At 56.0% G+C, this 20357-nt stretch overlaps 6 protein-coding genes across 6 annotated transcripts; 3 read left to right on the forward strand and 3 right to left on the reverse strand.

Annotated features, from left to right (window-relative positions):
* The first annotated feature begins 1936 nt into the window (after positions 1-1936).
* Positions 1937-4928, forward strand: CDEST_00893 (Putative glycoside hydrolase family 1, glycoside hydrolase superfamily, glycosyl hydrolase family 1). The gene is made up of 3 exons (XM_062917052.1): positions 1937-2073; positions 2138-2205; positions 2561-4928. The coding sequence occupies exons 2-3, from the start codon at positions 2162-2164 to the stop codon at positions 3945-3947; spliced, it is 1431 nt and encodes a 476-aa protein (XP_062773103.1). The 5' UTR covers positions 1937-2073; positions 2138-2161; the 3' UTR covers positions 3948-4928.
* Position 4929: 1 nt separating this feature from the next.
* Positions 4930-6902, reverse strand: CDEST_00894 (uncharacterized protein; the record flags this gene model as incomplete). The annotated part of the gene is made up of 2 exons (XM_062917053.1): positions 4930-6286; positions 6353-6902. 2 exons carry the CDS (start codon positions 6900-6902, stop codon positions 4986-4988), a joined length of 1851 nt encoding a protein of 616 aa, XP_062773104.1. The 3' UTR covers positions 4930-4985.
* A 1325-nt stretch (positions 6903-8227) lies between these two features.
* On the reverse strand, positions 8228-9583 carry CDEST_00895 (uncharacterized protein; the record flags this gene model as incomplete). Its single annotated transcript, XM_062917054.1, has 1 exon — positions 8228-9583. One exon carries the CDS (start codon positions 9581-9583, stop codon positions 8228-8230), a length of 1356 nt encoding a protein of 451 aa, XP_062773105.1.
* Positions 9584-10569: 986 nt separating this feature from the next.
* Positions 10570-12813, forward strand: CDEST_00896 (Putative ATPase, nucleotide binding domain-containing protein; the record flags this gene model as incomplete). The annotated part of the gene is made up of 6 exons (XM_062917055.1): positions 10570-10624; positions 10687-11626; positions 11707-11809; positions 11899-12243; positions 12300-12441; positions 12512-12813. 6 exons carry the CDS (start codon positions 10570-10572, stop codon positions 12811-12813), a joined length of 1887 nt encoding a protein of 628 aa, XP_062773106.1.
* Positions 12814-16635: 3822 nt separating this feature from the next.
* Positions 16636-17723, forward strand: CDEST_00897 (uncharacterized protein). Its single transcript, XM_062917056.1, has 2 exons — positions 16636-17042; positions 17096-17723. Exons 1-2 carry the CDS (start codon positions 16652-16654, stop codon positions 17377-17379), a joined length of 675 nt encoding a protein of 224 aa, XP_062773107.1. The 5' UTR covers positions 16636-16651; the 3' UTR covers positions 17380-17723.
* On the reverse strand, positions 17397-19771 carry CDEST_00898 (Putative sodium bile acid cotransporter, sodium/solute symporter superfamily). Its single transcript, XM_062917057.1, has 4 exons — positions 19256-19771; positions 18980-19165; positions 18391-18829; positions 17397-18277 (listed from the first exon to the last, which is right to left on the reverse strand). The coding sequence occupies exons 1-4, from the start codon at positions 19434-19436 to the stop codon at positions 17626-17628; spliced, it is 1458 nt and encodes a 485-aa protein (XP_062773108.1). The 5' UTR covers positions 19437-19771; the 3' UTR covers positions 17397-17625.
* Positions 19772-20357: the final 586 nt, after the last annotated feature.

Consider the following 20357-nt stretch of genomic DNA (forward strand, 5'->3'; position numbering starts at 1 on the left):
ACGAAGGCATCCCTGGGGCATACGATACGTCTGTAACCTTGGGCGCGCAGGGCATAACGCGCGGTCGATCGGTGGTTCCTTCATGTGATGCTCGCTTGTTGGAAGTCCAAGCCAACAAAAAGCGATTTAAAATGGATCTGGGCGGCTTTGGAGGGGCGGGATTGAGGAGAGTTGGAAGTGCACCCGTTCGCAGCCAGCCGGCCAGGCTCGATGTAGTATTCCGACTCGAGGGGGTGCATGATCGCGGCGTCAAAGACTTGGATTCAGAGTACGGATATTCCGGGGCGAAGCCAATGATTGATGTTAGGTGTCCAGTTGGCAGTCGGCGTGTCGTTCATAAAAGAGGCTCGCCATGAAGTCGCGGCCGGGGTTGGACGGCGCCTAGGCGTTGCGGAGATGCTGGGATTATGAGGCGTGGTTGGAAAACGTCCCCAAGTGCTGGGGCCAGCACTAGACGGGCCGGGAGTCAGGGAACGTTCTTCTGGATGGGGAGGCTCTCCCGTTCGGCACCCACTCACCGAAGCCGACAGGAAAGGGGGGCAAAAGGCGGGACCCGGGGGGGTGCATTTGGTATTTGGGGGTTGGAGCCTTGGAGATGGTGTATCAAGAAGACTGATTATCAGTTGGTACCTGGCTCCTGGAAGGCTAGGAAGGGGGCTCGGGAGAATTACCCGTGTACGCTCCCATCTTCTTCTTGTTCGCCTTAAGCGAGCAGGTGCGTAGTGCAACAAGATTGTGAATTATGTGCAGAGAGCAGATGGATCTGCAGCCATCAGCCGGTGCTGGTGAAGCAGTCCGTCCACCATTCGGTCAATGGAGGGTGAGGCGTCACCCGAGGATTTGGCGGGCTGCCGTGGAGTTGGAATGCATGCTGCTGCTGCCGCCGCCACCGCCATCCGCGGGGATGTCGAGGTGTCAAGGTGTCAAGGTCTGCACAGCTCCTAGCGCAATTCATGTTGGCTCTCTCGTTCCGAATGCAGGTTGACGACTCCTCGTGGCCCAATCAGACGATCGAGGGAACCGTCATGTGAGGGATCGTGGTTTTCATCTTTGCTCGTGTTTCGAATCGGCTCTGGCGAAGGGCTATAGGCAGGAGGACGATGTGGTCTTTTCGGAATGACGGGCCGTCGTGTGGTTTTTTTGGCAAGCGGCGGGGGATAGGGAGAGAGGGGGAAGGACCCCACGGCGGGGTAACGGAAGGGGAAGGGCGTGCCCCTGGAGGGAGCTACGTAGCTAAGGTACCTAGGGTAGGTAGGTACATAGATAGGTACGTAGGGCCGACACAGTAGATAGGTAGCACATTGTGCTGCCAGGCCCCTGTTTCAGTGCCAATGGCCTGGACGAAGAATGGCCGCATGTATACTGACCGTGGAAATGGTGCAGTTGCAGCGAACAGGTTGATGATACCTATCTTGCTCGAGATTGAAGCGTCCGTTGTCATCCACGGCTCAGTAATCCAAAGGCCCCCACCCCCCCGTCGCGGCATTAAGGAGAGATAGAGATAGAATACAGACTGTACTGTACATACGTACTTGTCGATACATGTGCCTCGGGCGAACGCCCAGTCTTAGCTCTTCGGTGACAACGGTCCGACATGGGAGAATCAGAAGAGGCTCGCCTGGGGACGGACGTCCTGGGCGAAAACATCATCCCGTCCCCCCGTGTGTCGACATCCTCGTCCCATGTTGACGTGACGTTCGTCTCGCGCTGGTGTTTGTCCCATCTCTTGATGCCGGGATCCTTGTACTTTGTACACAATGTACGAAGTACCGTGGTCACAAGTAGGGGTCCTCCTTTTGCCTAAAGTTGCTAAGGTCGTCCAGGTAGGTAGGTATCCATCCCCATCCCCATACAGAGAGCAGCAATATGTGGTGAATGGCATTTTAAATTGCGCTGCTTCTTGCCCTTCCCACTTCTTATAAGTATCGTGGCAGCACCTCACTTCCCGTCTGTCTGTTCAATCCGCCTCTTGCCCTTCTGTCTCTCTGTCTCTGTGCATCACCCTTGCTCTCCTCTGCTCAACCACGACCACATCTACACCCACTGCTGCCGAGTGGTTGCTTTCTCCGCCCTGTTAGTACTACTAGACCCGCAACCCTGCTGCTTTCAGAAGAAGCCGAATACCAATAGCTCTTAGAACCTCCTACCGACATCACCCATCATGTCTCTTCCCAGCGACTTCGTTTGGGGCTTTGCCACCGCTTCGTACGTACCTCACTTGGCTGTGCCAAACCCTTTCCCATCAAAAGGATCCATTCTCGGGCCACCTCCCGAATCCCTGGTCGTTGTCACCCCGTCACCAGTCACCATGCATATTCGCGCCGCCTTCCGCCGACATCCCAATTCGGACGACTAACAAGCATCCCTCCCCTCCTCCCATCAGCCTTCGCCGGTTTCCCTCCGTCTTCCCCGCCTGCAAATCCCAGCTCACTGTTTTCCTCCTCTCACTACTTCTTCCTCCCCCCCGCCCCCGTCCCCCCTTCATCCTCCGCTCTTCATAAGCGAGCCCAACAGCATGGCATGCCGAACCCTTGCTGACGCTGTTTCCCTCCCGCCGCAGATACCAGATTGAGGGTGCCGCCGAGAAGGACGGCCGTGGCCCTTCCATCTGGGACACCTTCAGCGCCATTCCCGGCAAGATCGCCGATGGAAGCTCCGGCGCCGTCGCCTGCGACTCGTACAACCGCACCGCTGAGGACATCGCTCTGCTCAAGTCCGTCGGCGCCAACACCTACCGCTTCTCTCTTGCCTGGTCCAGGATCATTCCAGTAGGCGGCCGTAACGACCCCATCAACCAGGCCGGCATCGATCACTACGTCAAGTTCGTCGACGACCTCCTCGACGCCGGCATCACCCCCTTCATCACCCTCTTCCACTGGGACCTCCCCGATGGCCTCGACAAGCGCTACGGCGGCCTCCTGAACCGCGAAGAGTTCCCCCTCGACTTCGAGCACTACGCACGCGTCGTCTTCAAGGCCATCCCCAAGTGCAAGAACTGGATCACCTTCAACGAGCCCTGGTGCTCCTCCATCCTCGGCTACAGCTCCGGCTTCTTCGCCCCCGGCCACACCTCGGACCGCACCAAGTCCCCCGTCGGCGACTCGGCCCGCGAGCCCTGGATCGTCGGGCACAACCTCCTCGTCGCCCACGGCCGCGCCGTCAAGGTCTACCGCGACGAGTTCAAGCCCACCGACGGCGGCCAGATCGGCATCACCCTCAACGGCGACGCCACCTATCCCTGGGACCCCGAGGACCCCGAGGACGTCGAGGCCTCGGACCGCAAGATCGAGTTCGCCATCTCCTGGTTCGCCGACCCCATCTACTTCGGCAAGTACCCTGACTCCATGCGCAAGCAGCTCGGCGACCGCCTGCCCGAGTTCACCCCCGAGGAGCTCGCTTTGGTCAAGGGTTCCAACGACTTTTACGGCATGAACCACTACACCGCCAACTACATCAAGCACAAGTCCACCCCGCCCGAGGAGGACGACTTCCTCGGCAACCTCGAGACTCTCTTCGAGTCCAAGAACGGCGACAACATCGGCCCCGAGACCCAGTCCTTCTGGCTACGCCCCAACCCCCAGGGCTTCCGCAACCTCCTCGTCTGGCTCTCTAAGCGCTACAACTACCCGACCATCTACGTCACCGAGAACGGCACCTCCCTCAAGGGCGAGAACGACATGCCCCTCGAGCAGATCCTCGAGGACGACTTCCGCGTCAAGTACTTTGACGACTACGTCAAGGCCATGGCCGACGCCTCCGAGAAGGACGGCGTCAACGTCAAGGGCTACATGGCCTGGTCCCTCATGGACAACTTCGAGTGGGCCGAGGGCTACGAGACCCGCTTCGGCGTCACCTTTGTCGACTATGAGAACGACCAGAAGAGATACCCCAAGAAGAGCGCCAAGAGCCTCAAGCCCCTCTTCGACAGCCTCATCAAGAAGGAGTGAGGAGTGCTAGACTCATCTGTGGCGACTTATTTGGAGTATCCATCCGTTGATGGAAAAGCATGCATGCCTCCTTTTTCAAGGGAGACGAAGAGCAAGCACATGTAGCTGCTCACGACTGATGTATGAAGATGTCCTATTTGTTTTGTTTATGATCCACCATGTAGATTGGATATATGATTTGCCAAAGACCAAAGACAAGAGCCGGACTTTGACTCTTGATTTCGCCGCCCGCCCCTTGAATGAGCCCCTGACCACATGATTTCCAATCTTGAACCATTTGTACGGGTTTCAAAGGCTCGGATGGTTTCATACACGATGTATTGAATCCTTGGGTCCGGTTGACGATGGAGAATAACTGAAGATCGTGGCCTTGGAGGAAGGAGATGCCTCAAAGTTGTGGGAGAATCTGCCAGATCTTCGTGAGGTCACCGAAGCGATGATCCAATTGATCAAGGGGATGGCCGTTGGTAAATCTCTCCCTCAAAAGCATTGCGAAGCTCCATACACAACGATCCTTGACCAGGTTGGCTATTCTGGCCTATTTTCAGGTGTAGTATTTTTGGCATCGGCGGTCTCTGAGATTGATCTGGCGGAGGAAGAACCGGATGATTACTCTAATGATCTGATGATGAGGATCTGGCCTCCATGGTTACCGATGGCTCGACAGACTTGACCAAATCTCCGATTCCTCAGGCTCCGATCCCTCAGGCTCCGATTCCCTAGGTCCCGATCCGCCAAGCTCAAATTTCTCAAGTTCCGATCCATCAAGCTGTCTGTCAAGCCATCTAACCCGTCAACTCCACCTCAAAGGTGTTAATTCCACATGTTCCGATCCCAAGGCTTGTTGGTCAAGTGGCAGATGTCGCTGCCCCAAAGACTCCAACTTCAAATCTGCTAGGTTGACGGATGAAAATCCCGAGTCGCTCGATTTCGCCGCCCCATGGCAGGAGTTCCAACCATCCTGTTGTTCAGTCGGTAACTGAAGCAAATTCAAGGCATTCAGGGGTCGTGGTTGAAAAACGACGGCCTCCTTGGACATCATGCTTGGTCGGCATATGACCTCGCGTGTCTCGAGCGCTTCACCCCCGAATAGCCCGGCACCGATCCAATACCATGTATAGTGTCTCGCCCCTGGCGGTCTCCCAAAAACCCCGTCCGGGCTGCCTCTGGAGCGGGATCCGGATCGGGCAGCAACCCCTGGCCGGCGTCGGGGCCCCAGAAGGCGGAGCCGAACACGAGCGCGGAATCAGCCAGCGACCGTGGGGGCAGCAATCCGGGCAGAGCGGGGCGGTCCGCGGGCTTCAATGCAGTTTGTAGTTTCGCATTCGAATCTGCTCGTGGCGCCGGCGCCGTCGGCTCGGGGTAGGCGTGCGCCGGGCGGTAGTACCCGGACTTGATCCTATCAAAGTCGTCGTCGAAGTGGAACACGTCTCCGCCGGTGTCTCTGCCGAGAGAGAGCGCCGGTATCGAGTGGAGCGTGGTCATCGTCGGAGACGGGCTCGTCAGCGTGGGCGCCTCGCTGTCGAGAGTCGCGGTCGACAGATTCGGGCTTGGGCTGGCCGGCCACGCGTGCACCGAGTCCGGCGAGAACCACCTCCCGGACGAGTCCGCCGGCGACGAGTCGGTGTTGGAACGGAAGGGCTCCGGTGCGGAGAACAGCTCGCTCGGAAGACGCCTGGATCGTATCGAGCCGGCTGATGGTCCTTCGTCGTCAGGGGCCAGAAACCTCGGGCTTGCCCTTTTCATCTGGCGGAAGTGCCCAGAAAACCGCTGCTTGAACGTGGTCTGGGGCGGTATACCCGGCTCGCTCGGTTGCTCGGAGACGGAGAGCAGACTCGACGTATCGTTGTTACTGCATAACGACAGGATCGAGGGGGATGATGGGATGATCTGGCGAGTGAATCCATCATCGGAAAGCCTCTTTGACGCTAGGAGGCCGGGCGTGTGTGGCCACGGAGCAGGCTCGGGCAACGAGTATTGCATCTGGTTCCCGTTCAAGAGGGATAGAGACCCAAGGTCCGAGGATGGTTGGACCGTCGTGATGCCGGGCTGGCTCCGTGCTTGGTTGACATACAAGATCTGAAAAGGGGGCGGTGGACTGGAGGGAGTTAGAGGTGGAGTTGACGATCGAAGAGATGGATCGAAGGGCGCTTCAAGCTCGCAGAAGGACTCGTGAGGCACCGCTGGGAACCCGACGGTGATGTTCGAGCTCCTCGGGTTGATTTGGCAAGGGGGGTTGTAAGACTGGTAGGTTTCTGGCGACTTGGCATCATTCGAGAGTTGTGAGGTCGAGATGGCTTCCTCGAATAGGGGGGAGGAAGGTTGATGCGAGGGGTTCGCTGCAGAGGAGAGTCAATAGTGCCACCAACAATGAATGAGTAGAAAACAGAAGTGATCTGGCGGACCTGTGAATGCCATCTGACTCATGAGGCCGCCCAAGAGAGCGACATTGTGGAAGATCTCCGACCCTCCCTTGATCTCTCCGGCTTCATCCGGCTTCCGCTGCTGCTGCTGCTTCTGCTGCTGTATTTGAGGCGCGAGGAGGGCCGCGTGCCTCAGAAATGTCATCTCGGCCAACACAGATGCATGGTGGCGGCTGATGGTGGGCTCGTGGCCCCTGAACTCCACGGAATCGAACAGCAGCCATGCCATCCTGTCCCTCAACGGCATCTTGCCCTTGTTGGTGTCGGGGCGGCGCTTCTCGACGATGCTGCAGACCTCGACGAGGCCCTGGCCGGCCGTCTCGATGATGTCGTTGACGCGGTTGAGTACTATGGGCGTCTGCCGCAGGAACGGGAGACACTCGTTCCGGATCTCGATGAGGTGCTGCAGGTCGCGGTAGCATGTCTGGACGAGCTCGAGGCTTTGGCGGACCTGGGATGGGGCATGGTCGACGTCGACGCTGAAGCGGAGGAGCTGGTAGGCTGCGTGAAGCGAGGCCGTGACGGGGTCCATCCCTGACGGCCGTGTGCGTACGGAGAAGCGTCCGAGGATGAAGAGCAAGGGGAGCAGACGCGGTGCATGTCGCTCTACCACGGGGTACGAAGACTGTGAAGCACTCAGCAACAGCCGGGGGTTTTGTCTTGGATAACAAGTTCTCCACGCGGCCGATGAAGCGTGCGAGAGGAGCCGGAGCCTTTCGGGAAGGAGGACGGGAAGTGGCTGTGATGGTTTGCTGCGAGGAAAGAGAGGCGTTGGCTCTAGGGACTGGGGTTTTGACACAATGCAGAACCCGATCAGCCCCAAACAAGTACTTCCTGTAAGTCTTGGGGAATCAGCAGCACAGAAGTAATGCCATGCTGTGACGGGAAAGTCTGATGGGGTGAAGGGGGAGGATAGCCTGGCAGGCTGGGCGAACGACACTCGGGCTATCTTTACTTTAGCCTGACCGGCTCGATTGCGAAGTTCTCAGTCCTTGAGCGGATCGATGGTTGCATGGAATTGCCACCGGCCCCCCTCTCGTCATTGTCCACCCAAGTCGGAGAAACGTCCTGCGCGAGAGGTGTAAGCCATCACCGCAGTCCTCCGCCGGCAACCCCAGAGCTATAAACGGTTCACCAGCCGCGATCAGGCTCCGGGAAGCAGGCTGTCTTGGCTCAGTACCAGGGCTTGGCATGGAGCTGAAATGTGAGTCGACACGCCCAACACTGGAGACACCCATTTGAGGAGGGGGGAGGAACCGGTGAGCGAGGTCAGAACAAACAAGCCTTCCGAGAATAGAGGCGTTCGCTTCACGCAGTGGTGTCGCCGGATCAGAAACGACGACGGCCTATGGCAGTCCTGGCCCGGGGACCGAAACGGCTGAGCGGCTACTGTATCTTTCAGCGTTTGCCTTGAAGCCTCGCTCGGGCTGTTCATGCTGTGTAACGTATCGTGGTCAAGGACGTGGTGATCAACTCCAAAAACAGAAAATATTGGTATACGCGAAGCACCGCGAATGGCTAGCCGGGACTACCAGGAACCGAGGTGCATAGAGAGGCCACCCATCTATTGGATTCCTCCATCATGTATCTTCTCATATCAAGCGAATCTCTATTTGCGATGGCCGCCACACTCTTACCTGAGTTTTATTAAGAAAATCAGGCTGAACATGTTCAGCTCGCAATCAATCGCCATGGCTGTGCTCAGAACCACCACCGAGACAGATACTGGTTCCATTAAGATACGGATCACTATGATAGAAGCTATGACTAGGAAACAGTTACGGAGACGAACGAAGTCTCGGCGGTCTCGGGCCCTGATATTTCTCTCGAGATCCCGAGTTGCAGACACCGCCCGCTTCATCGGCTTCGATACGGCAACTGTGCCACGAGGGGGGCAACCACCTGACGAGCAGGGTTGTAGAGCCTCCCATCCTTTCTGCTGAGCTTGTCCACACCCGGGCACACCACGACGGGCTGGACACCCGCCGCATCTGCATCGTCCGCCCCATATGTGAAGTGCCAGTCACCGGGCTGGGACAGGATCTCGTAGCCGAGCTTCGCGAATTCCAGAATGACGGCCTGCAGGTGTTCCAGCTGCTGACAGCGGCTCCCCTGGTCCATCGGGACGAAGTGGTGGACGAATTTGTTGAGGGCGGTGGCGAGATTGTGCGCCTTGGGAGACACCTCCGACTCGACTGGAGAGAGGGGAGTCCGCTGACTTCGACTGGGCTGAAGGAGGAATGCCGACAAGGTGCGCCATTTCGAAAGTGCGAGTGAAGTTGCTGAGATAGGTGAGCCGAGAGAAAGGGTGATCGCGGGGGGGCTCTGTTGTATCAATTTACCATTTTTGTCGCCGCCAGCGGGCTCGACCGGCGGAACCGACTGCAGGAAGCCGGCCACGGGTGTCGGCAGCATCGAGAAACGGCTCCGCGAGTTGAAGTCAATGCTGGCGACCACCACGAGAGAGATGACGTGCTGGAGCGCAATCTGCCGCGTCTTCGGGTCGATCGAGAGTGCGGCGATTTGCTCGGTGCCCAGCTCGGAAAGGGCTCCCAGTCCTAGGCTCGAGAGACTCGGGGCGAGCGACTGCGGGCTAGCCTGCACCGGCCTCAAGTGGTAGTGGTTCTCAACGTGTTGGTGGATGAGCTCGCCGAGAGACTGGAGCTCGCTCGCAATCTCCTTGTCCGGGACCGCGTCGAGGAGGAACTGGCTCAGCTGGACATCGTCGTTGCCATGGTTTCCCGAGTGGAGAGATCCGAAAGCCTTCGGTTCAGTGGCCTCGTAGCGCCGCCAGAAGCGGCCCCCGTTCTTCCGCAACCTCCAGCGGAGGAGGAAGAAGGCAACGAGAGCGCCAATGGCGAGCCCTGCGACAAGACAACCGATGGCGGCGCCGGCGACGGAGCCTGCCGAGATCCCTGAGGGTGGCCCATTAGGAGATTTTGTCGAAGCCGCCGATTCTGATGTTGTGGCAGTTTCGGGCGACGTTAAAGAGACTGTAGTTGCAGGCGGAATAGTAGAATGAGGCGGAGTTGTCGTATTATTGGATCCCCCGGTAGAAGAAGGGGAGCTGCTGGGGGATGTATCGGTAGCTATTGTAACAATTGACGTGATTGTAATGAGATTTCCGTCTGATTGCGTACTTGTCCAAATAGATGTAGAGAGCGGCGGTACTTGCCGAGGTAGGATAGCGTTCGAAACGACGAGCGCTGCCATCTTGCTGAACAAGATAGAGTTTCCTTTGCTCGAGATGATGAATGGATGAGAAGGAGGAAGGGATAAAGGATCAATGCCCGATGTTCTTTAGGGAGAACAAAATGGAAAGAAAGGCCAGGCGACTCTGCCTCAAGTAACGCCGAGAAACCAAAAAACAATAGGAGTTGCCAGGGGGTCCAGAGCCCAGAGCTGATATCCCATCTCTGCGAGTTTTTCCTGCCCAGGACTTTCGATGGCCATGCCCGCCCACCGAAAGCAGACCTCAGCCTGATTTCGACCACCCCCGTGTATGTTGTATCGTGTAGCACAATGCTGACAACTGCAGAGTTTGGGGGCCAAGGGAGAGGCAGGGCGGCCAACCCGCAGCTTGCTTCCACCGGCAGGCTGGGCGCCACAGACACGGGCATATTGCAGATTCGAGAATGGCCGACTGCAGCCTGATATTGGAACGGGTGTGTACGTGACGCCTCGATGCCCGTGGCGACGGTTGGGTAGGTACAGAGACGCTTATCTGGGAGTGTAGCCACACATCACGGCCTCTCTGATGGACGACTCATGGGCATACGGAGAGCTTGGTCCGAGTTGGACCAGTCAGCCCCAGCGGAGCCCAGGTCCAGCTTTGGATCAGGCTGCCGGGGTTCAAGTTCCAGCTCCCCATACTTTGGGCGAGTGGCAAGGCATTAGCCCCCATGCGTAGAACCCAAGCCGACATGAGTTCCAACCACTTCGACTGCATCCTCGCTACAAGCCAGAAAGACACAAGGCTGGGGGAAGGGCAAACGAGTGGGGGCCAAACGACTGGCCCCCTGATCCGCCCGCCTTCTTCTTCTTCTTCTCGTCCAGACATGGTTTGAAGAGAAAGACACAGAATAGAAATCTGACATTAGAGGTTTCTTCAGCATCAACTTGGAGTTGGCGTTTTGTTGTTTGCCCCAAGTCTTCGTACTCAGTGAGAGAAAGGAGAAACCCAAATCGCGCCCATCAACATGAGTGAGAAACCAGATGTGCTCGTGTCAGTCGACCTCGGCACCACTTTCACAGGTAACAAGGCGCAACAACTCCCACTCGTCGTCCACTCGCAGCATAGAGCTGACCAGAAGCAGGTGTCGCCTGGATGACGCCCAAGACGCCGATACAGGTCATCAACGACTGGCCGGGGAGCGGCGATCGAGGCGAGCGCAAAGTCCCGACCGTCCTCACCTATAACTCGAACGGCAGCCTGTCGAAATGGGGCTTCATGTGCGGGGACGAGGAGGAGAACATGCCGGGTAAGGTACGGCGTGAGTTCTTCAAAATCTTCATCGACCCGGACACACTGGAGGCGTGGCAGAAGAGAGGACTCCCCAACGCGCCGCATAACGTCGCCGAGGCCGAGAGGCTGGTGACAGACTTTATGCGGGAGGTGTACGAGCACGTCAAGGAGTCCATCGAGACGCAGCTGGGGCGGCGTCACTCGGGCGGCTGGACGGACATGAGCGTCCACTTCCTTTTCAGCGTGCCGACCACGTGGACCAAGATGGAGACGATCAACGCCTTCAAAAGGATCATCCACGACGCCGGCTTCGGCGTTGAGGGGCCGCGGCACTTGGCGCAAGTCGACCTGACCGAGGCCGAGGCGGCGGCCGTCGCTACTCTCAAAACGAGCGCGGTCGACTTCCACGTGGGGAGCCTCTTCTTGACGGTGGACGCCGGCGGCGGCACAACGGACCTGGCGGTGATGCAAATCACCTCGACCGATAGCAAATACCCGCAGATGTCGCAGATCTCCGAGGTCAAGGGCGTCGGCATCGGGGCATCCCTCATCGACGTGGCCTTCATAAACCTGGTGAACTCGCGGCTGGCTGCGTACCCCGAGGCGCACCGCCTGCTCCCTCACAACCTGGCGTTCCGGATGTCGAGGAGCCACCACTTCAAGACGGTAAAGCACAAATTTGGCGAGAGGGCCTACATGCAGCCCGTCTTCAAGATCCAGCTCGAGGGCGTCTCGCACGACTTCAGCCACGCCGGGCTACGGATCGTGGACGGGAGGATGATGTTTACCATGTAAGCGTCCTGCACGACGACAGTCGGTTCCGTCGTCACACAGGAAGTAGGGGAGTTACTTTTGCTCATAATTGGCACAGGCAAGAAATCCAAGCGCTGTTCGATGTTAATATCGAGGGAATCCTCCGGTGCATCAGGGAGCAGTTGGACAGGCTGGTCAAAAAACAGCAACCGCAAGAGATCGTACGTCGTTCTTCCTTCTGTTTGATTGTTCGAGGACTGGTTTTTTTTATGATTCTTTCTTGATGTTTCGATTAACATGATGCCATCAGGAATACATGATTCTGTCTGGAGGGTTGGGGGGCTCTGCGTATGTGCGAGACAGCCTCCAGAAGCAATTCCAGAACTACTCGCACCAGAACGCCAGCAAGGTCGCCGTGATACCTTGCCAGGACCCTCAACTTGTCGTCGTGCGCGGTCTGCTGTTGGACCACCAGCAGAAGATGGAGACGGGGCGGATCTCGGTGCTCGCGACGCGCGTAGCCCGGGCCAGCTATGGCGTGTTGATCAAAGAAGTCTACTCGCCGCAGCAACACTTCGACGAGGAAATACAAAACGACCAGTTTGTCCCCAAGAAGAAATGGGCAATGAACCAGATACGATGGCTCATTCGCAAGGTCTGTGTCGAGGCCGATGCTCATGGACAGACGGAGATTTGCTGACGTCTCGACAGGGCGACAGTGTCAACCCAAACTCGCCGCTGGTGCACTCGCTGGCGGTGTCACTGGCCCCGGGCGATACGAAGAGGTCGTGGGACGCCCAAATTGTCGTCTCCCACAACGAGACATCATTCTTGCCAAAGAGCATGAAACAGGGTGAGTCGAATCCATGGCTAGCCAGACGCGCGACGTGACGAACATCGACTGATGCATGGTGTTGTGCTAGCGGGGGCAACAAAGCTGTGTGATGTACGGAGCAACCTTACGGGATTGCAGCAAGAACAGCTCGTGCTCAAACACAAACGGGGAACCTGCTTTTCCAAGGGATACACGTTCTACGTGCTGAACTTTGACATCCGGGTCATCATCGCGCCGGCCGACCTCCGATTCGAGCTGTGGTTCGGCGGGCAGAAGTTCTCGGGCAACCACGAGCCGATTGCTGTGTCGTGGGACCAGGAAGGTGTCAAGGCCGGTGAGGTGAACGGGCAAAAGAGAAACACGGGTTTTGGAATGTCGCCTGCTGGCTAGGCTGCCGGTACGCGAGGGGGGGGGGGGGGGGGGTGTGATGTGTGATGATCGACGAAAGCCGTTGAACAGCGGAAGGAGTCGAGGCTAGTGCATGGATGTCGGTGAGACGTTACAGCACTTCTGTAGCCAGGCGTGGCTGGAGGTATGAGGCACCCCGGAGAAATGCCAAGTCGGCATGGTAATACCTAGAGCGGCGCGTATGAGGAGCCTGGCTGGTGTTGGTTGACTTGAGATGGATTAGATGTGTGTAATCATCGTTCCCAGTACAAAGCAACGTGCTCATAATACAGACCGATGCATACGCCTCGTCTATGCCGCATATTGCTCAAGAAGAGCTAGCTGTCTGTCTGGTTTGCAAACACGACTGCTTGAAACTGTATTGGTGTGCGTATTAGTGTCTCATTTCGTGGTGATGACGAAGGAAGGAAATGCGCTGACCCCTGCTGGCACTGTATCATTAAACATCCACATGTGAGAGGGGGCCGGAGCAGGAATTGCAATACGTGACCCATGTTCACCGTCAGCCACACTGGGCATCCATGTTTTGACTTGGAGGGATAATGTGGCTGTTGCACTTACAACAATCTCTATGTTCAAAAGGTGATTCTTCTACATCCCGCCGTTATTCGGATATAGGGAAATGGGCAACCGATGTTGCGCCACCACATGTGTAGAAACAAGCCATTAAGGTGCCTGTCAACGTCCCAGCATGCTTTTCCCAACAACCCGCTATCTCGAAAGCGCCGTGCCCACGCCGCCGCTTTCTCTTCGTCTCTCTTCCTTGTCTCTCCCAAGCTGGCATCGCCCACTTCTCCATATACTCCGACTTCATCAGCTGCTCGGCCGTTAACCTCTCAGTAGGTTCAAACGCCATCATGCCCCGCAGCAACTCCTCCAGAGCCCTCATCTCACCTCCTTGGATATCCCATTGACACAATTCAGGCATCTCGCCACGCCCCATATCCCACATGCGCTGGTGCAGAGGTCGAAATCCAGGTGTATAGATCCTGTTTTCATGTACATCACGGGACCAGGAGCCGTCAGGCTCAAAGGAATCCTTGCGGTTTGACCAGGCATTCCACCAGCGGGCAGGCAGCGGACCAAGCGTGCTCACCATTTCGGCTATGATGTCGTCTCGGTCCCAGCCAAATGATTCAAAGAGAGGTTGCTCGCCAAGGATTTCGTAAAGGCTTACGCCGAGTATCCATATATCTGCGGCTTGGGTGACGGGTTCGTTGAAGAAGTCTTCTGGTGGAAGATAGAGAGCAGGTGTGTGTGTGTGTGCAGCTCAGGTGCGTGAAGAAGTTCGGCGGAACTCGCCATGTCGGCTGCAACCACGAAAGAGGTTCTGTAGTCAGATAATGAGACGTGCTGCTGTAGGTGTTTGTCACGGGCTAGCCACATCGTTGAACAGCCACCAAGCCCGAGCTTGTGGATAACTTGATACCGATTTTGCAAGACATCTCCTATGACGGTATGGTGGTGGCCGCCAGTTCTGTAATCCTCAACATCTTCCAGGTCGACTTCAGGGATGTAGACAGCCCCGTTTGGCCCGCGCGGGGAAGTATTGATGGCCATAGCCCGGCAGTAGTTTGTACTGAAAAGCCTCTGTAGTGAATGGAATCTGTGTGATGCTGCTTTCCATGAAAAGAGTTTGTGAGACTGCGAGCGGCAGAGAGCCACAGGAACGGTGCGAATGCGATGATGCCAACAAGAGAGCATTATGTAGCTCTGCAGTGCGCACCGCGCGGGCGCATAGTATCGGCGCTGTAGGTAGAATGTTTATTACGTAGCCTTCAGAGAAGACTGGAGAGTAAAAAAAAAGGAAAAGGGGGGTTTTAAATAACCAGGAAGAGTACTGTTTGGAGAAGGATAGGATATGGCACTATGATCTTTTGTTTTCCCCTTCGTTGTATTGATGGGCAGCCGCTCGAAATGCGAACACCAACATGGCAACAACCTTCATATTCAGTTCAAGAGCAGATGACTGTCACATACGACCATACCCATTGGAAAACTCGGGATCCCGTCCGCTCTCCCATAGATAAGCCAATGAGGGCCGGATTAGTAGTTGGGTCGGTGACGACCAGCGAATACCTGGTGTTGTATGTTTTTTGTTTGTCTTCGTTCCTCATCAGTTTTGCTTTTGGTCGGCGACGATCCAGCTTATGCCTGCAGCGTACCTGCCTACTATTGCTAGCGCCCGCCTACTATTACCAGCAACTACCTACTATAATTAGCATTCTCGCCAGCGCCTACCTTACATACTGTAGTGGGTAGAAACACTCTACAGCAGTCCTGCTTAATAATGGGATTGGTTAATCAAACTCTATACTTACCTACTTGCAATAAAACATAAAAGGTAAGTGCAAAGGTGTAGATGTAGTAAGGTCAGAATAGTTTTAACCTAGTCGGTGCTGCAGGCTGCTGTAACCTTACTAGTTTCTGCATAAGGCAAGCATGATGCCCGTTAGGGGTGTCAACTGCTGAAAAGTCGTCAAGCAGGTTTGGGATATACTGCCGCACTGGGTGAGAGCCACAGTGGCGCAGCATCCGGAGACTGGGGGTCTCGGTCGACTTCGAAGACTCATCGGCAACCAGGAGGTGAATAGAATCTGTGTGAGGCTGGAATTCCAAGGAAAGAGATTGTGAGACTGCGACGGGCAGAGGGTCACAGGAACGGTGCGAACGCAATGAGGCTAACAAGCGAGCATCATGGTTTTTGGCCTGACGCACTAGTATACCAGGAAACTGCTTCTCTATTGCTACGAGGAGCGCCTTGTTAGCGTCTTCAACAGGCGGCTTGGCTTGCTCCTAAGTGATAATTGCAGCCTGAGTGGTTGTCACCAGCCTGCTACTTGCGGCGGTCTCGGCTGTTCGTTTGATTATTGCCAAAGTTTATTCAATTGAGCTTTGGCGGATGGTTTTTCTATATTAATGGCTGGTCATAGTCGCTCACTTCTGTCATCTCCTTTACGACGGGGATCCTTTACATGTCCAGCAACGGGTCGTAACAGCATATCTGCCAAATGGGTTGTATGGGCACTGTCGTGCCTGTTGTACTACTTGTGTTGTCTCTGCTTCTTTGTATCTTCCCAGGTGGGCTGATGGCCTGGTAAGGCTAGAAGACCTGGGATGTCTGACAGGTGACCGGTGGCAGCTGTCCTCATGTGCAACGGCTCCAACATTATCAGCGTCGTTTAGGATAGCTCATATCCAACATGTCCATTTCCTCTGTCTTCATTCTGTGCTGTTCCCGTGGTCGCGTGACTTGCTTCTAGTTCTTCTGTTTTGAGTAAATCCCTGTCGTTCCTGTGGTCCTTGTGTACAAATGTCCTGTAGCCGCTAGGTGCCCTGCCCGGTCCTGTTTTGGCCTCGCCAACCGAAACCAAGACACGTCGGCTTTGCTTTGAGCCCGATACCTCCCGCGCTTTCAAAAGGTTAATTCAATAAATTACGGGAAATGCCAACAATTTACAAAAACCAGATAGTGCGTTTATGAGGATTTCTCGACAAGGTTTCACAGAAGCTTCATCGGAGATGCCGTGTAGACAGTTCTGGCGTGTGGTTTCCCTCTTGAGTACCCTACACCAAAAAGCCTTCCCATCGGCTGCGGATGCACGCCATTTTTGACTTTCTCTAGTATTTCTCTAAATACCCTTGCGTTCGAATTTTTCTATTGAACAAAGCTGTCTTGGCATTGAATCTGACTGGCATTCTCTGCATCATGGTAGAACCGGTGTGAGGCCGCAGCCGATGGCATAAATACCGAATGCCTCAGCTTAGCCTCATGCATCCAGCTCTTACATCGCTTTCCTGTCTGTCAATCTCTCTCGTCATGGCACCCTACAAGCAATCGTTGTTTACACTTCTCTGTCTTTTCTTCTCAGTTTCACTACAGGGGCCTCTACAGCCATCTCGTGAAGATGATGGCTATCAAAAACCGCCTGCTGTTGCTGCAACGAGCGGATTGGTTGCGCGGGATCGACGGCCGGTTCCATCACTAGCAGAACTCGGTTGCGATGTCGAAGCAACCGGCAACGGGGACTGGATGGAGGTTGGACATGGCAGCGACTTTGTGATGCAAGCTCGTGTTGACGGTAACACTGTGTATCGTAAATATGCTGAGCACACCAACCCGAGACGACGAGTTGTCAAAGCACGAGATGTTTTGATGGCGTTTTGGAAGGACTATTCGAATCATGCGGTAGGGAGTCTGCGTCATATTGGTAAGATCTCCGTCCTTGAACGTGTTTTTGCGCAGTTCCTAACAATAGGAAAGAATATCAAGATATGGGCAATAAGGACACGCTTCGAGCTATTGCTTACGTTCAAAGCAATTTCAGTCCTAGTTGTTCAGACGGATGGTGCCGAGTAGCGTGGAACGACGTGGCTGCATTCGACCACTTGAAGCAGAAGTCTCCTCACGCAAGTGGCTCGAACAAGATTCCAGACGAGTTCCAAGAGTTTGACAGGCTCTATGTTTCCTCATTCGATTGGTCTGACGGTGACGATGATATGGACGAGTCCTGGTTCCGAGTCAATTTTAGAAGCTATGATGAATAATTAACCCAATTCGCATGGGAGACCGGATTCTATTGTTAGTGGTGGTGTCTTTGAGGGCCGAATTAGTAGTTTGGGTAGGTGACGGACAGCGAATACCTGGTGTTGTACATTTTGTGTTTGTCGAATAAACCTTCCCATGTGTCCAGCAACGGAGTGTTGGTTTATAGTATCGTACCCAAGTCTAAGTGGCATCCGTTGATCGCCACGCGCCCCTCATATATCCAAGCAGTCCACGGACAGCCGTCGTCATGTTTGCCATGCCGTCTTCACAGGCACCACATCACCCTCTTCCCCTTTTTCCTTGCCACTCTGCTTCTCACCCTCGCCGCTCCCAGCCATATTACCCGAATATCTCTCCCCCTCCCCCTCTCTCCTCTCGTCCGCAGACACCCCAACCCCTGACCCCGCATCCCCAACACCACCACCGCCGCCGCCCTCCTCGTCCTCCGTCGCCTCCGCCTCCGCCTTGGCAGCCTTCCTCAGATACCACTTGAAGACGTAGACGAGGATCTGCGCCATGAACACCTGCTCGATGGTGTACAGCAGCACGGGGATCTGGACCAGCGCCCTCGTCAGGTCGTCCGAGGCCGTCCACATGGCCGTCGCCAGCGGGATGCCGAGGGACGTCGTCTTGGCGGCGCCGCAGAAGCACACAGCGATGGTCTGCTCGCGCGACAGCTGGCGCACCGTCAGCGCGCGGCGCAGGAGCCCGGGCGCAGCGCGGGACGCCACGCGCGGGTTGACGGCCTCGCACGCCGAGAGGGGCGGGCGCGCCGCGTAGAAGCAGATGAGGGTGAAGAGCATGTAGAGGGCGACGTTCATGAAGACGTTGAAGATGATGGACGCGTGCGGCGTCACGAAGAGCGCGCCCGTCTTGAAGGCGGCCGAGAAGGTTGTCCTGTCCGTTTGGTAGGGTTCCGTCAGCAAAGGCAAGAAGAAAGAAAAGTTGAAAGAAGAAAAAGAGCAAGGCATCATCATTATCATCATCAGCAGCAGCAGTTCCCCACTCACCAGACGAGCAAAATCAGACAAAAGGTCGACACCTTGGCGAGGTAAAACGTCCGTAGCGCCCAGTCGACGCGCTTCTCCCAGAACCACCGCACGACCTGGCCGACGGCCAGCGGCAGCAGGACGCTAAGGCCGAGCTGCTTAAGGACGTTGGCGTACATGCCGCCGAGGGTGCTCGGGTTCGCGGGCTGCCAGTCGGCGAACTCGGGCGTCTTGGGGATGAAGCCGTAGATGAGGCCCGGGGAGATGAAGCTGCCGAGGACGTTGCCGATGACGACCTCGATGATGGCCGCCGCCTCGTCGCCGCCCGAGGCGCGCGTCATGACCACGTTGGAGGCGATGGTCGTCGGTAGGCACGATGCGACGACCATGCCGACGATGATCGGGGTCGACAAGACGTTGTTGCGGAGGCCGCCGGCGGCGATGATGATGTGGATGATGACTTTTATTCCCCGGGCATTAGTCTCAGTTATCCTCTTGCGATTGCTTCTCGTGAAAATGGAAAAGATCAGGAAGAAAAAGAAAGAGAGGAAAAAAAAAAAAGGGGGGGGGATGAGTGAGGATCAAATCAAAATCACCAAGTCTCTCTTACTTAGGAGTATCACGGGTATGACGATGAAGCTGATGCCCTGGACGATGATGTGCAGGCGCCAGTTGGTGAGGTTCTGCCGCAGCTTGGCGTGCGAGAGCTGCAGGCCGCTGACGAGGAAGATGATGGCGATGCCGCCGTAGATGATGGAGTACTCGGACCTGATCGGACCGCCCCTGGCCGCGACGTCTTCCACGGAGATATCTATCGTCAGCGATGCGCCATTGCGAAATTCTTTTTTTTTTCTTTTCTTTTAAAACAACCGACCGTCGGACTTACTCGGGAAGAGATACGCAAACACACAGCTCAATCCGAACCCGATGACGAGCCACTGCGCGAGCACAAACTTGATGACCTTGACGGCCTTCACCCGGAAGCGGGCTCCGGCCGACGCGTCGGACGGGTGCTTCTCCTCCTCCCCGTCCGCCGCTCGGTTATGGCCGCCCGCGGAGCCGGTCATGGATTATACGCTTTCCCCAAAGGTCTTTGAAGTGGAGTCGGTCGATTCGGAGCCGTGCCGGGAACGTGGAACCCGCCCGGTAACCTTATCAGAGTCTCCCGGAATGCGATGCGGGCAATGATGTGCCAAGGCCCGTGTGGTCGGAGGAAAGATGTCGAGGTTAAATGGACTTCAGGCGCCACCCCCGGCACGTAGACGGAACGGCCAGAACAAAAAACAAACAAAGAGAGAGAGAGAGAGAGAGAGAGAGAGATGGGGTTGATCACTACCCCCTCCCTGGACGGACATGTCTTTCTCCGCCGCACAATTCCCAGGGGGGGAAGAATTGTGTGTGGCAGACAACGGATGACGCCAATGCCCAGGTCGTTCTTTTTCTCCCCCCTTTCCCTTTCGATTGGTTATGGGTGGGACCGGCTCATTACCAGCCGGCGAAGTTTCCGACATCGGGCGACTTCCGAAAGAGGCAATCGACATCCCTCGGCTTTTGGGGTGGTCGGGTGTTGGCTGGGACTCTGGACGACACAACGCAATCGAATACGCGTATATTGGCGGCTAAAAGCCGTGTCCCGGTCGACGTCTCTTTGGAGGAGTGGTAGTCCCGGGGTCTCGGCCCCGGTGCCGTGCCGGCTTGGCCGAACCTTCGCCGGTCGGTCGGCCGGAATTCCCATTTGCCGGTCGATAGAGCCCCCCCCCAACTTCGGACTTTTCTTTCATCTCGGCCCTTGCCAATGATGGTTGGCCCTAGGCCCAACCACCAATGCTTGGACAATATTTGTACCTTATTCTGAAACTCGGTGTTGGTAGGTGGCGATTAGATCTTGCGATTGATTGATTGGATTATTACGTTTACGACTAGGTACCATCAGGAGCGTAGATTGATTGATGCCCCCTTTTCATTCTTCATCCGTCATCATGCAAACC

This window comes from Colletotrichum destructivum, chromosome 1, assembly GCF_034447905.1.
Source record: "Colletotrichum destructivum chromosome 1, complete sequence".
In the NCBI taxonomy this organism is placed as follows: Eukaryota; Fungi; Ascomycota; class Sordariomycetes; order Glomerellales; family Glomerellaceae; genus Colletotrichum; species Colletotrichum destructivum.

Excerpts from the sequence above, each read along its gene's own strand:
- CDEST_00898 (XM_062917057.1), bottom strand. The coding sequence starts at position 19,436 with ATGACCGGCTCCGCGGGCGGCCATAACCGAGCGGCGGACGGGGAGGAG. Across the intron at positions 18,830-18,979 it reads CATACCCGTGATACTCCTAA|TCATCATCCACATCATCATC; the intron begins GTAAGAGAGACT and ends GGGGAATAAAAG. Across the intron at positions 18,278-18,390 it reads TGTCTGATTTTGCTCGTCTG|GACAACCTTCTCGGCCGCCT; the intron begins GTGAGTGGGGAA and ends CCAAACGGACAG.
- CDEST_00897 (XM_062917056.1), top strand. The coding sequence starts at position 16,652 with ATGGCACCCTACAAGCAATCGTTGTTTACACTTCTCTGTCTTTTCTTC. Across the intron at positions 17,043-17,095 it reads AGGGAGTCTGCGTCATATTG|AATATCAAGATATGGGCAAT; the intron begins GTAAGATCTCCG and ends ACAATAGGAAAG.
- CDEST_00893 (XM_062917052.1), top strand. The coding sequence starts at position 2,162 with ATGTCTCTTCCCAGCGACTTCGTTTGGGGCTTTGCCACCGCTTC. Across the intron at positions 2,206-2,560 it reads TGGGGCTTTGCCACCGCTTC|ATACCAGATTGAGGGTGCCG; the intron begins GTACGTACCTCA and ends CTCCCGCCGCAG.